This window comes from Rhopilema esculentum, chromosome 14 (genome assembly GCF_057945365.1).
Source record: "Rhopilema esculentum isolate cy_ngs chromosome 14, ASM5794536v1, whole genome shotgun sequence".
Taxonomy (NCBI): domain Eukaryota; kingdom Metazoa; phylum Cnidaria; class Scyphozoa; order Rhizostomeae; family Rhizostomatidae; genus Rhopilema; species Rhopilema esculentum.
The window spans coordinates 2,228,580-2,246,690 of NC_142828.1; the positions used below are offsets into that span (position 1 = coordinate 2,228,580).

Consider the following 18,111-nt stretch of genomic DNA (forward strand, 5'->3'; position numbering starts at 1 on the left):
TCAAGTTCTGTATTAGATCATTTAGGTATATTAGAAACAGTAAGGGACCCAAAATTGAACCCTGCGGAACGACAGCAGCAATATTACTCCAGAGTAAAGTCAGGCCATTTAACAGAGTTCTCTGTTTCCTGTTTGAAAAGAAACTTTGAAGGAGTAACAGTAGATTTCCCGAAACATCATATCTTCTGAGTTTATAGATTAGCCCTTCATGCCAAACCCTGTCAAATATATATGGTTGATAGCAATAATAGCATAGACAGAGAAGGTACAGTCCAAGACTTGTTGGGGTAACCGAAATAAGGATGTCTAAAAACTCTCTGCATCTTAATTAAGAGAGCAGTCCCAGCAAGCTGGGTTTACAACAATCTTAACATATAGAGAGAGATCTTGTCGAACAGCGCCCTGTTAGCAGCCCAGACATAATGGTAAAAATATCAAGCATCTCTCTAGGACAGGAGCCTTATAAGTAGCAGCCGAAATATTTCTCTAAGCACAAAACGTGTGGTACGATTCCTACCTCGTGTACTCTGCGATTATTTTCTGATATAGGTACAACAACATTGTCATCTGCGTTGCATGGCTTAGAAGATCACCCCGAGATCCCTTCAGTGGTTGGCCATCATCAACGATTTCTCCAATGTCGTGCTAAAATAAAAATTCGATGTGCTTGTATTAAAATAAAAAAACCAAAGAACAGTAGACTTTGAGGAAATGAAATGTGAATCAACCCCAATTCAGTGGCTAATGCCTTTGTTATTTTCTATATCCGAATTTTTCTACCTAGCATCTTTCTGCTTTATAAGAGGAATGCGCTAATAATAAAGTTGACTGCCAAAAGAGAGATGTTTTCTAAAAGTAACTCATATTAGCTTAGATTTCAACAATATAAATATCATATAAATACGCAGACAGACAAGTTTCTGAAACTGTACAGCTCACTCCGAAGAGCAGTTGGAGTAAACAAAATTATGATTCACTGGAATCTAACAATTCATATAGAGAGAGATAATTATTACGTCATCAACTGAATTGCAATAGCTGGAAATAAATGAATTTTCTACAAATAAGGAGTGTTACATGCAGCTTTCAAAATTTTTGAATAAAATATTGCATTTAAAAATCTAGAGAAGTTAGTCTTTTGAGAATTCACAGAGGCAAAAGCACTTGCACAGTTAATCTTGCTAGGGAGTAGCTAGGTGTTTTAAGCACAAGAGTCAAATCTTGATTGACTAGGAAAGGAATAACCGCCATGGGAATCGTCTTCAAACTGAAAACAATTAAGGTTGGGAGAGAATCTTTGAGAAGCACGTTTTTGGCCTTATGTACCACCAAGCGAAGCATTTTTTGCAGAGAACATTGTAACAAGCGTGAAAATGAATGTTTGGCGTTTCAGTTTATATTGTACTGTTTATTTAAGTATTCAGACTATTAAAGTAACCATAATTTTTCGACAGATATTCATCAAGATTGCAATAACTTTCGCAAAATATGAGATCGCGCGTCTGATCTTTCTGGAAATGTGTGTCAGGATCATTGGAATAAAATAGCAAAGTTTCATCCCATTCCCCCACTGTATCTGTGATAAGATTATAACGGGAGGGGTTCATACGGCCAAAAAACGTGCTTCTTGAAGACTTTCTCGCAACCTGATTGGTTCAATTCGAAGACGATTCCCGTGGCGGTGATTCCTTTCCTAGCCAATCAAGATTTGACGCTGGCTAAGGAAGAAAATATTAGTAAGGGATAGTATGCGCGAATTTGGTCTAAATGTTGATTTGATTATCAGGGAATTGGAATTCATCGTGGTTTATTTGGGTGTTTATATTTCACCCCACGACAACTGACTTGGTAACTGACAAATATTCAAAGGCAATCAGCGTTTAATTTATCGCTAGCTTGAATCTGTCAAGGTTGACAAACTTCAAAGATGATACAAACACAAAATATCTGCAAGTTAACAAAAATACCTTCTCTCGAAGCTGGTTGCTGAGGAGCTCAGTCTTAAAATTAAGTCTTGACAGCAGCAACAACAGTAACACACCATCATAATCACCTGGAAGGTTAAAAACAAATTATGATGCGCAATTAAGATTTCTTAGGAGTCAAATTGTAGATTACCTGTTTCTAGAGAAAGGTAACGTTCACAGACACTTATTGATGATACCTAAAATATTATAAAGGCATTGGTAACATTCATCAAATAGATTAATAAACATGGCTAAAGAAGTAAGATAAACTTAACATCAGCGCAATTTATCGAGTCATCAAGAAGTTCCAGCACATTCAGGAATGATGAAGCAGAACTTTTAATGACTGCCCGCACAAGTTATAAAATCAGCCCCCTTTTCAAACGAACATACCGCCTCGTCTTGAGAAATAATCTGGCAAGTATGAAGACAGCATTTTCACGTGTTCGTTCGCCTCTTGAACTTCAAACTTGCGTAACTCAAGTTCAATTCCCTAAGAAAAGACGGAAAAAGCTACATTCATGAAGACTAAAAAGGTTTAAACGAGTATATTTAGATGGACTTGACTTGATCTATCAGTATCGAATAAACTTCAATGAGACAAACAGGCATAAATAGGCATAATGTCGTCTTAAAAACAAAACGACAATCCAAAAATTTCATAAAACATACAAATAACTATTAACAAACCTTTGAAAAAATTGTTTGTTCTTTTGAGATTGCATTTGTCGTTTACATTTGACATGATCAGACAAGGCGTACAATATGACACAGATAATACTGAGAGGATAATCACTCATTGGCAATCGCATACACCTTTAGTGTAAATGAAAATGCCTAGGAATCGCTTTACTTTGGTATAAATCTAGAAAATCATTTGCATGAATGAATCGTCTTTCGGACAATACTAAAGCCAAAAAGTAGTGTAATTTTTTCTCCTGTCTTGAGGAAGCTCCGCCCCCTTTAAAACATATCTACGGTGATTTATCTTCAAAACGCCTACCATTCAAACTGCTTAAGTGTATCCTTATATTGTTAAAGGGGCAGTGAAGTGAAAATTATGAAATCTGTAAAAACTTATTTTTTGCGCTGTCTAGGGTCAGATAAAATGGACAAGTTTTGTTTCTCGTTCAAATTTGATGTAAATTGCACAAAACGGCCATCCAAAGTAGGACCATGACGAAAATTTTTGCTGAGAGTTCGTTCTTCCTTTGTGACGTCACACGGGGTATAGCACCTTGATAGCCTCCGATGGAAGCCTCTTTGTTCAATTCTTTGTTTGAATTAGCTTCGTTGAACGAATCATCATCATTTCGTGACTGTCCAGTGAGAGGGAATCTGATAGTGCATCTTCGTCAGCTATTTCAGATTGGAATACCCCGTGTGACGTCATGTTGTTGTTATTCAGAGCAGAAGTTTTCTTACTTCCGGTGACAATAAAAACCCCAATTTTTATAGGAAAAAACCTGCATACACGAAAAGACCTATGTAGGCTTCCTTTTATACTATAGGTTGACTATATTAAGCAAACAAATTTTCATTTCACTGCACCTTTAATCAATTGTGCGCATACGACAGCATCTGCTATTCAATTAACCTTTCGATTTATTAGCACTTAGGTATTCATTTCCATCATTCTATTCTATTGTTAGTAACCACTTCGAACGCAAGAAAGGAAATGAAGAATCAACAAAGACTGAAGCCCTATTCCCACATTTAAAATATTCTTTATCGTCTGCAATCAAACGACGTTAAAAAGAACGATAAAATACAATTCAATATTATTGCAACTCACTCGAGCATGCTGCTTGATTTCAGCAAATTTGATTTTGAAATCAATCTCCGGGGCAGCTTGCGACAACAAAGCCTGGTCGCTTTCTGCCGATTGGTCTTGTTGCTGTTGTTGCAAGTCATGGATGCGAATCTGTTGTGAGGATCAAATTTTACTGTAATTTTCAAGGCAGATATGATGCAGCATTTCAACAATTGGCTTAGGCTACTTAAGGTTTACAATCCTATAACAACTATTAGCAATCCCGAAGAATGGATGAGTAGGCACAAATTGAAAACTTTGATTTGAGAGAGCATGTTTCGTTCTGAAATTCTCCTACCATCTAAATAGAACCAGCGGATAAAAAGCAGAAAGCAGAACTAAACTTTTTTAAACAATGAAATTGTTTTAATTGCAAAAAGATATTCGAATTGTATGCAACGTGAGTCAAATAAATTATGACATTAAGTTTGCTAAAACAAGCCATTTCAAGAGTGTTTGCTAAAGAGAGTGAGTTTGCTAAAACAAGCCATTTGCTAAAAACGATAAATGGCCAAAAAGCTTTTTCTTATCGCGGTCCAAAACTGTGGAACAGTCTAGAAAGGGCTACCAAATTGGCCCCCTCCCTGAAAACCTTCAAAGAACAACTATAGTCGGGGACAACTTTTATTTCATCTTTACGTTCACTTTTTATAGCCTTAGTTTTATTAAATATTGTAAATTAGGTTTGGTTGGTAAATTTCTTTTGTTATTAGTATTATAACATATTTATTAGCGCTTATTTCAATCTTTTAAACAGGTCAGGTTGAAAAACATATATGTATGAACCTTTAACCTGTATAAATATTATAAAAATAAAAATGAAAAGAGTCACTTCACGTTATAAAGTACAGCAATAACAAATACGCAATTCAATTTGCTTTGCAAAAGATAGGATTCATTTCTTAACAAGTGGTAATAAAGATTTGAGATATAGAAATGATATCATTTGCTAGGCTTTCAAGGGAGGATACATTGCTACAGCAGTAAAAACTGAGTTTGAACGTGAAGACAATATGCTTCAATATGTCAAGAAATGTCACAAACATTACCTGGAGATTATTAACCAAATCTCTGAACTTCGTTATCGTCCCTTGATAATCGGCGATTGTTTCATGAGTGGCATCCAATTTTCTATCAAGCTAGAGAATATACAAAGCAACAATATAAGCTAAGCTTCATATTAAAACATGAGTATAATACACCAATTCGACTTACGACCTCGTTTTGGAAATTTCTCCAAATTTAATTATACGACTTTTTTAAGCTCAGATTTGGTTTTATCGCCATAATTTTAGGCGGGATACCATTTTTCATATTGTTTCAGCTTGTATTTTAGGTTTTACGGAAAAATGAAGTTTGAAAACTTGTAAGGGATTTGACCGCAAAAATCGTTCCGGGGGAAACTTTACCCCCCTAGTCGCCAATCACGGTCAAATCCCTTATAAAGTTTTTATCTTTGTATCGTCATAAAATCAATACCGTGAGTAATATCATAATGAACACATACAATTAAACTAAAATCATTGCTCTCAATCTGAATCTGAGGTCAAAAATTTTGAACAAAAAATTATTGAAGAATCTTGCAAAACGATGCCGTAGGTTGAATTGGTGTATTTGCTATGAATTCTTTACCATCAATCAAGCTAATATTAGATGCAATAAAGAAGGTATTGTATAACAGCGTGAATATACCTGATTGCTATCATTTCTTATCTAATGACATTGATACAAGGATACTAGCATTGTATACCAATGAGATAATTCCACCTTTGAATAATTTGTCATATTTTGCATCACTTAGTAAGTATTCAAGCTTGAAATTTTAGTGGGTAGATCAAAGTACATTCAATGATTATTAAACATCTGTAAGAATTGCTAACCTCAACTTCTTATGACTGTAATCGGTATTACAATCAATAAAATCAATGGCATAATTGCTTAGGAGATTAACTTTGCCTTATACAAATTGAGAACTGAGAATCATATCACCAACAGCAGTTGCTTCTTCTACAAAAAACCTTGCTCTGAATTCTGCAAAAACGTCTCTTTTTTGTGAAAATCTTATAGGATAGCAACTTTTAAAGTTTTTTACTTTTATTGACTGATAATCGCTTTATTAAAACATACTATTATTCCTTGAGATATACTTAACATCATCAAGTTGGCAAAATGATAAGGGTTGCAATTCAACTTTGGCTATCTAGTCAACATTTGTTTATATTTCAATTACCTAATCTTTTTTAAAATAGGTTCTATAACTGTGAAAAGATTAACAGCAGACGTCTTCTAGTGCAGTATTATAACCTTCTCAAAAAGGCTGCCAATTTTCGCAAAGAATTTCTTATGAAAACGAAGACTTTGTTACAAAAAAAAGATGAGAACTCAGATAGCAATAACCTCTCTTTTCTTATTCATTGTCATGTCAAATTCTTCTCTTAAATCATGCTCAGTTTGCAAGTGGTTTTCTTCCAATTCTTCATTCAGGTCTCGTAGAGCTTCCTGTGAAAAATGATTTCGGATCGAGTAACTGTGAAAACTACGATCATCAAAAAGCAATCACATCTTATACTATGTGGAAAACTTGCAGCAAAGACTTTGCAGATGTTACTTTGACATTTTTCTAGGGTAGCCATGAGGCAGAGGCCATGGGGCAATGGCCATGGATCAGTGGCCATGGATCATGGGGCAGTGGTCATGTGGCAGTGGCCATGGGGAAGTGTGCCATGGGGTTGGCATGAAAATACAGCTCCCTGAAGCAATAAATTTGTGAGGAATTTTCGGCAAATGAGGAAAATTAACGATGCCCCAAAAAATTGAATTCGACTGGCTAGGCCAATTCGTTAAAATTCCAAGCAGGGGTTCAAGCCCCTAAGACCCATGGCAGCTGGAACCTATGTCGACCAGTGGAATGGATAAGCTATCTCTTCGACAGGTATTTTGCTATCAAATTTAAGCACTTCTATGAAAGCTTTTAAGCAACAAAAAATTGCTCATAACATACCAAATCTGCAACAGTCTCCTGTAATTTATCAATCTCTTCTTCCAAAGCTAAATTTTTGTCGGTCAGCGTTTCAACCATTTCTTCTGCTCCAAGTGCTGTATCGACCTATATCAGAGAAAAAGAAGCGAATCAAAAATATGACAGAACAATATTGAATAGCATTTTTAGCACTATCGAGCCTTTCAAAGAGCAGGCCTAAAAAGCTGAACAATTCAGTTAGACATTGGGAAAATCGATCATTATTGCTTGAATTGTCTCTTTGAATATATGATGAACTCGGCCTCAACAAAAATCATCAATTGACTACATAGGTATATACAGAGCTTACATATAACCAGATATCAAATCTGGCTGGCGTCTGATGTATCTCCTTTTAAGTGAGTTCAGACTTTTATCCAGAGCCAAGATAAAGTTAGGGATACATTGATGACGTCTATGAGGGATTTCAAAGTATCAAATTCAAGCTGCCATACACATACAAACCTTTTTGTGTTTTCTTGTGAAAGGCAATAACAGTTTTGGTTCATTGACAAGAAAAAGGGGCATCACTTTACCCGATTCTATTTTTTCATGCAAGAGCTATTGTCCCATATAAACTCATACCTGCTCTTTAAGCTCGTCGATTGACTCCTCGGCGACCTAAAACATAAAGTGAAAATGGCTGTCAATTTATAATTCTTTGAATTTAGAATGGGAAAAGGTTGTTATTAAAATAGCACAACTACAAATAGAAGTTCGAGACAGTGCTAATCTTCTAAAGAGGAAAACTATAACTAGTGGTGGTAGTTAAAATCAAATTTTGTTAACAATGAAAAAATAAATTATGAAAACATGCCCCTTATCTCTGATATTGTCTACTTTTTTGTTACAAATGTTTTATCACTTCTTTTTGGCGCAATTAATCTATGATTTATATCAGTTAAGACGTCAAATCTGACCATTTTATTACATATACAAATTGCAATCTAGAAATACGACAAATTGGCATACCTGTAAGCGTGACTGTAGTTTGTCTCTTTCCGCAGAGATTTCACTGAGCTGGTTACTCATTTCTTTAAACTGCTTCTGAAGTTGTTGCAGCTCCGTCTTGTCACTCACAGAAATTTCCTTCATTCTATACAGAAAATATGAGAGTAGTCCGGTTAATGAACGATCGCACGCTTTATTTTTCTAAAACAAACAAGTTCTTGAAACCACAAAATTTGACGATGGCACGAAAAATCGGAAACATAACATACTGAGATACTTTTTGTCAGGCACTCTTCTTTCATCACAGATGTCTCCTAGTTTTTCACGACATGTTCTACATTCACGATAAAGCTTTATTCGGATGACATCGGCGTTTGAAACAAAGAGATTTTTCAGATATTTAAACGGGTTTTTGGGATTGATACCTTATTTCCTATCGTAACGACCATTATGCTTATGTTTTGATGTTTAATTAACTTGAAATTAACGTCCAAAAAAATTGAATTCCGTTTTTTAAATCTTTGCTGAATACACAAAAATCCAATTATTGACCAAGTATTTGTTACAAAACACCTATTCGCTACAACCCAGTTTCAAGAGAAGCCAACAAAAACATACTTCACAATGGCTTCCTTTAATCTCGTGTTCTGCTGCTCATACTTCTTTACTTCCGCATTTGCAGCCACACCTTCAACCCCTATAAGAAGCGCGTGCAATGACGTAACTGATCATATGAACGAATGACAGCAAGAAGAGGTACGTACGGCATTCTTCAGATCCAAATATTCTCAACAAAAGAGCCCAGTACATAAAAAAGCAATTATTTAATTATAATATCACCCTACACATTTGCAGATAATGGGAATGACACATTTAAATAATGCCTGGTCACTTCAAGAGAGCCATAGCTTTTGCTCCCCTCTAGGTTCCCCTCAAATGCCGAAGAAGAGCTGCAGATTGGTCTCTAAAGCTGCTAAATAGGTAACTGCTCTTCTTGAAATTATTTCCTTTGCTCTAATTTTATCTGATCTAAGACGATCTACTTTATTTTTCACTTGATTAACTTCCGTATATTCTCTCTGTCCTATTCTACTTTATGTTTTCGCAGTAGATTCATAAAAACGGCAAACATTTGAGTGTAATTTACTAATGCCCAGCTTACGAACTGGTATCCAATGTATATGTGTACAATTTGAAACAAAATTAGGGAAATGGGCTTAGTCAGGATCGCCAGTTCAAATTGCACAAAAAGAACTAAACATGAATCGTAAAAATATCAAAACAAAAATAGCAGAGCCTGACATGAAATTCAAATGAAATTGAATAACGACAGGGTCTTGGCAAGAACTTGCCTCCATCACTGATCTCGTTTCTAAGTATTTCCAATTCAAGAGTTAGTTCTTCGATTCTCTCCTTTAATGATTCACTTTCAGCTTGAAGACTTTCACACTATAAATAAAAATTGCCAATACATAAAATCTCAAGTTCACAAAACCCTCCAAAACAATGTTCAGTTGTTTGATGATCGTCTTTTATTATCGTGAAGTCTTGAATTTCCATTTGACAGAAAACGGCTTAAGAACTTAAGATGGCACAGCCTTCAATCTAATATAGTTTTCCTGCCATGTATACAGGTATAGATATTAGCAAGTTACACAGACATTTAACAAATGGAGGATTGATATAAAACAAAGGGATATGAGAAACAATAAGATGCATAAACGCGAGGTACCTTTTCTTCTGCCATTTCTTTATCAAGCGTTGCCATTTCAACTGCCTCTTGTAAATCCACTGAATCATCACTATGTTTCGCCAACTCCTCTCTTGCTTCCCTTGCTTCCTGTTAATCAAACGAGCCATTTTATTATCGCCTCGTTTACAAACAGTTGCTAAAGAACCACTGATCTATAAAAAGTCTTTTTTATAGATCAGTGTAAAGAACCCATTATAAGCAATTTGACCCACCTTACAGTATTATTACGACTACACGTTCAATTCATATCTGCTTGAAAAATGGCTTTCATACAATGTTGATGATAATCCTCCTGATATCATAGCAAACATCGCATTAATTCGAAATGATGAGTAAAGTCATTCAACATGATCATCGACTAAAGATATCTGGTCACTGCTGCCATCCAATGCATCTTTATAAAGGTTTAGCATTTGACGTTATAACATGCGAGAGAACGCAGCACATACTTACCCAACGTAATTTAACTACAACTGGGTAGTGAGTACATTTCAACATTGCGGAATATTACAAAGCCTTTTATTTATGACAGCAAAAATTTCTTGCCTGTTAAAGCACTTCATACTTTGATTTACTGGAGAAGCTATCGAAAATGGAAGATCAAACTTTAGAAATGCAAAAACGTAGACGTAGGACGCATTTCAAAAGTGGGGAGGGGAGGAAGGCAAAAGGGCACCTCCGTGGGCAGCAAGGAGGTACTTTACCGTTTCTGTTAACCGATATGGAATTAACAGGGGATTTCAAAAAGAACTGAAAGAGTATCTTTCTCTAGAAACTTTGAACATCTATGGACAATCCCCTATTTGTCTTGGAGCATATCCGCAGGCATACAGTTCTGTCAAGGCATTCTGTCTTCATTTAAAATTATCATGTTTGCTCTAGGGTTGTCTGTCCAAGGTGGACTGAAAGACCGAAATACTGGAAAGTCACATTCCATATCATGTTCTGGTTATCTTCAACACAGATTGTTCAGCTATATCCATATAAAATATTACAAACATAGGCTACATTCTACTGTGCTTTAAATAACTATGCAACACTACAGAGTGATGCCATGGGAGCAAAAATAAATGACTACACTACAGCCATAACATAAAGACATGGAACTAGACTAACATCTATGGTACAGTTTGCTTATACATTGCCAAGCCAAACCAGCCCAAACCAAACCAGGTCATTGATTGTGCATTTTGATCGGATTCACTTGATGGTTAAATCTAACCTGGTTTAGACAAAGCCGGCTCAGCCGCGTTAGTGCAAATGAGGTATAATCAAGCTACTTAAGCTACCTACAAATTAATATAAACAATGATTACAAAACAATGCTACAAATGGGTGGCCTATGGAAGGGGGGGGGGGTAAAAGACTTCAATCAAATCGACCAGTTTTATGTACAAAATTTAATGTAAATTCAAGGATATGCCTATTCACTGGGCCAGGAAAACCTTTATCACCGTACAATAACAGTTGTACGGTGTTCAGCTATTCTGTGATTATCTAGAAACGCTCTGCTAGGACAGGGAAGAGCATCACACTTTATATGGCCCCGGTCCGCTTTATCAAAAATGCACCAAAGAAATATGATGTATGATAGCACGCCAAAGAACTAAACAAAGAGAAACAGAATTACCTTTTGGGAAGTTCTCAGTTGATGCAATAGCTCTTTCTGTGTTTCTTGCCATCTTGTCTTGTATTCAGTCAACTGAATAGAAAACAATATGAGGCAGTTCAAACAAAACCTGCTGCAGACTCAAATATTGACAAAGTTTATCTTCAATTGTCATATCCTGCTTCAGCAAATTCAAATTAAATAGTTTTCAACCAGGCTAAGAATTGCCTAATTTTGCTCAGAGCATTTATTCAGACCATTCTGCCTGACAAAAAAGGTTCTTACAAAGTGGCTGGTAAATCTACATCAACTGATAAAAAAATATTTTTATCATAACACATGTAGTATCAGATTGAAATCCAAGACTCTGTATATCAACAAATAATTTATGAATCTATTTGCTACCTGTTGATTTTGCATTTTCAACTTCTCAACTTCTTTCAGCTTGTTTTTATCTTCAGCCCTCTTTTGCTTCAGTGTTGCCAGCTTCTCCTCGAGATCGATTACAGCTTTATCCTTTTCAATTAGCTTCCTATGCAATTCAGTCAGTTCCTCAGAGGCAGCTGTAGATCTTGAAGATGTCATTGGTGATTGTACATCTAACTTTGAAGCAGGCTCTGGAACTGCAGATTTTATTGGAGTTGGGATGGGTGTGCTGGCTGGTTGTGAGGTTGGGATACTTGCAGTGGGCTGTGGTGTTGGTGGAGCTACTGCAGGTTCACTTTTCTCTTGCTTTGGTTTTAATTCTTCTTGGCCAACAGCCTTAAGAAAAAAAACATAGGACTTACTTTACATATCTCAATTGAGATAAAAATTGAAAAGTACATTTGAAATACAATAAATTTAAGCTCAATTTCTGAATATCTAAAAACAAAATTCTTAATTGCGGTGTGTATCACTCTTCCTAAACAGCATGCAAGATCTTTTAGAACAATAGGACTTTTAGGGATTTTTCCAAAAGTGTACAGGATGCCCCTGGAATGAAACACATGATATAAATTCACAAGTCCATGAATGAATTTTAGTGATTTTTAGTCAATTTATATATAAGCAATTTATATATATAACTCAAGAAAGATTAGGTAAAATCAATCATTTAAACAAAAAAGCATTGCGAAAAAGTTATTTTCTAAAAATAAAGGCTGCAGGACTTGAATATTAGGCTATACAAAAGAGGAAATCATTACCAAATCACTGAAAGTTTTTGGTACAAAAATAGTTTCAGGATAACTGTGCTCTTAGTTGTTGAGAAAATACTACCTTTTTCCCAAACCCAGGTCGGACTAGACCACTTTTTCCAGGCAGCCGGCTCATTTGCTGTGTTGGAGAAGGAGAAGGGGAAGGGGACAATGATGCTGAGCTATCTGGTGACTTGGAAGAGGCTCCAGATCGCCCCTCATCCTCTTTTGAAACAACATCTGATAGAACAGCAAGTTGTGACTGTCTTACAAATATTCCATGATTTGGAGGACAGGTGAAATATCTTTTTTGTTGCACTAGAGAAAAGATTAAGATCAATTTATCTCTACTTGATAAAAAAGCTTAAATTTAGGTACAATGTTATGAAAATATGCAGCTAGATATTAGAAGGTCAAAGCAAAATTTTTTGTAAGGGCTTCACTTATAGCAAATTTCAGGAAACTTATAAGAGGACTCATAAAATTTCAGAAAGAATTATATTTCTTGCTAATGCAGAATATTGGCTTTAATGGCTATGTAACAAAATTTGTACACAAAGTAAAAATACATTTCTGATTCTGATTGTTTTTTGTTGTCATCACAAATATTGGAAATGAGTGTCACAGAGATAGTGTGCGGCCTTACTTCACTCGTTTTTTCTCACAAATCTGTTGTTACAAATAAGAAAAGCTTCCTTAAAAGAAGACAAATCCAAGGGGCTCACACGAAAAGTTTTAAAAGGCCTACCAGGAAATTTCCAGAATCCCAATGGGCCACCAAGCCCCTGCATATAGAAAAAAAGGGTCCCACTGTAAGCTGCAAGTAGGCACTTTACCCTTGTTTCCAAAAAGTATGGGGCTCGTACACCTGATGGAATTGCCCTTATATATTCACCTCAATTCAATCAACTGCCCCTCTACAAACCAAATTCAATAAGAAAACATACAAAATTCAAAAAATAATGTAAAATAATAGCACAGATATAGAAAAATATTTTTGGCCATGTCCATTCTTTATTGTGTCCTATTTTTTTAAAAATACTTTTTTCTACTTAAAAGTCGACCATCTGCCTTTCTTAGGCCAAAATCGAATCGACCTTACCTGTACCGTCATTCTTGCCTTTTGACTCGTCAAGGGCAACACCGATCCATTTCCCAGAAGCAAAAGCTGTCATTCCAGAATACTGTACAGTTCCGACCAACCCTTTTCCAATTACTTCAACTTTGGTTCCAATTTTAAGCGAGCCGCCAGCGGCGGGAGTGCCACTTGCGGCAGCCATTTTGACGAATATTATTTGTAACTGCGAGGCCGCCTATTGCACTAGATTAGATCCTTGTTTTGAAATCGACGAGGGACGGGAGTATCCATGCCCCAAAGAACCCCATTATAATTGAAGCAACCCAGGTACTTTTATTCCTATTTCTATAAATGCATCGAGATACTGAAAGGACATCTAAGTCAATAAAGAAGAGAAGTTTCATAAATATGTAGACACTGGCTACCTGAAAATCACAAGATCTTGGTAAAAATTGATCATGGAATTGGAATTTTCATGTTGAAATTAGTATGTGCCGAAAATTTCAGGTTGTTTGGGCCATAGTTGACTATGTTTGGGCCATCAGGCTGCGAATTAACCCGTTTTCAAAATTTAGCTTTTCTTATACATTTCAATGGAATTTGTTGCTTTACTTTTTCACTGCAGCAGCAAATTACGGTCAAATCTAAAGAAATATCTAATCATTCGAATCAAGGTACCTAGCGACCGAACGGTCCAAACTCCAAACAACATGATTTTTCAGAAGATTTCAATTCTGAAGTCCATTTTTGTGAAAGATGTAGATAGCGAGATAGAAAATCGATGACATCAACCCGCAACGGAGTAAGTATTTCGTCAAAAACTTGAGTGAGTTGGGGGCTCATTTAGCAGCAGCCAAAAACATTACCAGGGTAGATTTTCATCCGCATTTTGAGGCCGGTCAGTAAGTTTCAAAATGCAGGTATAAAACTATTGATGTAGAGGGAATTCCTCACCCCAAGGGGGCGTATTCGAGGGTGGGGGCTTATTTCACAAAAATTATTTTAGTGTAGGGATTTAATTGAAGGGAGGCTTATTCGAAGGTGAGGCCTTATTCGGACGAAGGACAAAAATGTCTTGAATTCAAGACTTTTTGTTCAAGACGTTTTTTGGATCAAGAAAGTTTCATGCTGCACGGTATTCATATTCGACACTTTTGCTTGTCCTATCGGGCCTATCAATGGCGGCGCCGGCCACTAAGCTCTGGGGGGGGGGGGGACAAACCCAAAACAATTTAAACCACGCCCATTTAACCACCAGAAAATGCCCTTTTACCAACAGGGAACGCCAATTTTTCCGAAGGGAACGCCTATGACTAACTTTTGTTGAAAATTGGCAGTTTGAAAATCATAGGGTTACATCACAAAAAAGTACGGTATCAAAATATTACCCCTACCCCAACATTTTCTCATCGAATTTAGACGAAATACAAAATCGATTCTGCTGAGAACTGGGGGGACGTGTCCCCCCAGTCCCCCCTTGGTGCCGCTACTGGGGCCCATCTTTATCCTAACTAGTTTAAAATTCTAAAAAAATATCCTAAAGAATTGGCTTGAACTTGGTAAGCAGTGCTAGAACGCACATAAACTTTTATGAGCCAGAACTAACGGCTTCTTAAAGTCATTAGATTTTGAGTAAATTGTGTTTCTTATGAAGTCCTTACAGGAGCCTAGCTGCAATCCGAAATTTCAGAAACAAGTTTTTAAAGCATTTTGAAGCCGAGTTGTTTCTCGTGAGAAGTAACAATAATTAAATGATATTATAATAATAATTATATAACTATTTATACAGGGTTCTCTTTTCAGCAACAAAGGTGCTGTTATCAATGATGGCCCTGTTTATATATTCTTCCTTCTACTTTCATGGTGGCAGTGTGTGGATTGGGTCAAGCATCCTTTGATGGTTGATGTTGAGTTAAATAGAAATTTCAAAAACGAATTTGGGCTTTGGATCTTGATTTCAATGTATTTCTATAGGCGTACCTCTTCTTTTCCGAGAGTCCTTAGGGCGTGGCAAGGTGAAATGTTCTTGGAGGATACGCCCCCAGAACTCAGACTTTGGGCAGGGCCATCACCTACAACATGTTTTCAGCACTGGCTGAACGACGATTCTCTATTTGCTTTGGCAGCGAACTTCAAGTGTCCAGGGGCGTCGTGGCCGGAGGGCAGGAGGGCCGTGACCTCTTCTGTTCTCAAAATTTGACGGGTTGTCCGAAAAATTATTGTTATGTCGGAAAACTCTCTCAAACTTGAGTTGTGGGTAAAAACGAGAAGCAAAACGAACCTTCAACGGCATAAATCACTCGGACTAAAGTACATTCCGTATTGCCAAGGGGCAATTCACTTTTGTAAAGAAAATACTACTAGGTTTCGATTAATTAAAAATGATTTCTCAGGATTTACCAATTTCTACCATAAAGTGATTGGCTGTTTGGATCTTGTCGGTAAAAATCCGAATCTTCAAAAGGGCCAAATTTGTTTATGGAAATTTTCAATATTGGTCATAAATTATATCTTTATTTGATATTGAAGACCGGGACAGTGCCAATTTTGTGCCAATCACCAGATTTGAAAATTTATGCAGTTATGTTGCATAAGGTAAAACATTTGTAATACATTTGTAATTTATGCATAAGGTAATAAAAACGATAACAAGAAAGTCAATCTTAGGAGTACGATTTTATTATTAAGATTTTCTCCAAAGAATGTAATTTCCGGCAAACTTGAAGCATTAAGGTAATAAAAAAATTTTTCCCCTCTTCTTGTCTACCGATCTAAATGGTTGCAAGGTATCAGAATCGTTCAAAATAGATATCAAGAAAATAAATGTGCACTTTTAATATCTTTGAGTTTTTGTGAACAATTTTTTGGCAGTACAAAACTTCAAAATGGCTTTGAAAAAAGCAAACACTTCACAACTTACTACCTAAAATTTTTTATCTAAAACACAAAATATTAAACGTCAGAATAAGGGGTCCAAAAGAACACGATGAAAAGTACAAATAATAGCCAGTTGTTGATCGATATAGGCTAATCAGAATGAACTTTTCTGCAACCCCCTCCCCCTCTTACATTTGCATGAAATTCTTCTATTTAATAAAAATAAATCAAATAAATTTTGTCAGAAAATTTTTCTTTTTAACCCTCTCTAGAGATAACTGGCCACGATGCCCCTGCAGGTGCCTTTTTTGTGGTTCCTGCCACCCGCATCATGAAGCTTCCGGCGCTTGTGAAGGGTGCTCTTAAAAAAACAGGCAAATTTTAGCCTGCTTGACGTTGGCCTTTTATGACAAACAAATGCAAAAGAGAAACACTTTATTCTCCCAGTAATTTTAACTTATTTTCTAATTGCACATCATCATATGGTAGGCTTGCTAGCATAATGAAGCGAAACAGAATTATTGCAGAAAATCAAATGAATTGTCAAACAGAATATCACTGCATCCTGTTTCAATCATTTACTATGAATCAATAATTCTAGACATGTAAAGAAGCACGACTTTTTTCTGCTTTACAATTTTTATTTACTGAAGGAATAAATCAAATAGAATAATAGTTTCATGATAGTTATATGTCTGATGTAGATCAACCAAATCTCAAAGACTTCAATCTGTCATATTCAACAATTTTACCGTTGTTGCAGATGCGGCCCCGAAAATCATCGTATTCTATGAAAGCCTTATGTGGGTATGTATGTCCATTCTCGTTGCAAGAGTTCCCCTTTTCAGAAAAGGGGGCGCAGATTCCGCCAACCTTGTCGTGATTTTTTGTAGATGCTTCCTGGAGCGCCTTGCCACCAAGTTGCATTTCCCGTAGACCTTGAGATAAGCAGCATTCAAAATGGCACACATTGCCTGATACTATAAGACCTTCGTTGAAAGTGTTGCACGTGGTCTCTTCAGAACCCACACAGGCCACCAAAACTGAAAGCAGCAGTAAGATCATCTTAGCCTTGTTCGGGGGAAATTCTGAAATGCAAAAAAAAGACTCGATACCCGCATTGACTAAAAGCTGCATTCAAATATCTATTCATTCAGCCTATAATGTTAATAATGGTAATATCGACTGTTGCTTTAAACTTGTTTATTATCATACTTTAAGCTCCGTCACAATTTTTAAGAAATATCATAATAAATTGCAAGAATTTACCTGTTTGAAGCAGCCAGCAGAGCACCTTGCAGAACTGTAGTTCGTGATGTTTGTCACCTGTTTTTATACCCAACAAATATGCAATTGTTGTTTTTATGTAAATATATTTTGTTTTAGGATCCGGGGGAATGGTAGCTATGTAATTTTACGAAGCACGTAAAATAAACAGAAGAAAAGCTCTCATTTATCCAATGTATTCCTAGAGCTATCTGAAACATATGAGGATCCTAGTGACAAAATGAAAAAAAGGCATGCTCAGTTAACTATATTTGCATGAAAATGTTTTGCTTGATTTTGTTGTTTAATTCGTAATTAGCAAAAGTTCTAATTTTGTTCCTTTACATAGAGGGTTTCCTTACATAGAAAAGTTTTAAGGTTCAAGCTGACAGCGCACCCTATGTTGTGCCAAGTTTCCATAGCTACCTCAGAGTCGATCTGAAATTTCCTTTTGGCAAATAAACAAATGAAACAGTGAAGCCGATATATTGAACAGTAACCATCAAAGTTTTCGTTTAAGAATGCCTGGATAATACCAGAAACTGTTATTTCAATCTGCTTGCAACTCAATCCTGTTACATGTCAGTACTTCAACCCGCA

The 18,111-nt window shown here is 36.2% G+C and overlaps 1 protein-coding gene across 2 annotated transcripts in view; it reads right to left on the reverse strand.

Moving 5' to 3' along the window:
• Nucleotides 1-13,592, reverse strand: part of LOC135696092 (dynactin subunit 1) — a 30,170-nt gene extending 16,578 nt beyond the window's left edge. For both annotated transcript variants that reach the window (XM_089112550.1, XM_089112551.1), the window contains exons 1-16: nt 13,393-13,592; nt 12,373-12,608; nt 11,518-11,874; nt 11,134-11,205; nt 9,483-9,590; nt 9,103-9,199; nt 8,369-8,447; nt 7,772-7,895; nt 7,385-7,420; nt 6,782-6,886; nt 6,178-6,279; nt 4,830-4,919; nt 3,763-3,891; nt 2,361-2,460; nt 1,968-2,053; nt 518-645 (exon numbers count right to left, since the gene is read on the reverse strand). In XM_089112550.1, the coding sequence (XP_088968676.1) occupies nt 518-645; nt 1,968-2,053; nt 2,361-2,460; nt 3,763-3,891; nt 4,830-4,919; nt 6,178-6,279; nt 6,782-6,886; nt 7,385-7,420; nt 7,772-7,895; nt 8,369-8,447; nt 9,103-9,199; nt 9,483-9,590; nt 11,134-11,205; nt 11,518-11,874; nt 12,373-12,608; nt 13,393-13,570 (2,027 nt within the window). In that variant the 5' untranslated portion in view covers nt 13,571-13,592. The remainder of the gene's footprint in view (nt 1-517; nt 646-1,967; nt 2,054-2,360; nt 2,461-3,762; nt 3,892-4,829; nt 4,920-6,177; nt 6,280-6,781; nt 6,887-7,384; nt 7,421-7,771; nt 7,896-8,368; nt 8,448-9,102; nt 9,200-9,482; nt 9,591-11,133; nt 11,206-11,517; nt 11,875-12,372; nt 12,609-13,392) is intronic.
• Nucleotides 13,593-18,111: the final 4,519 nt, after the last annotated feature.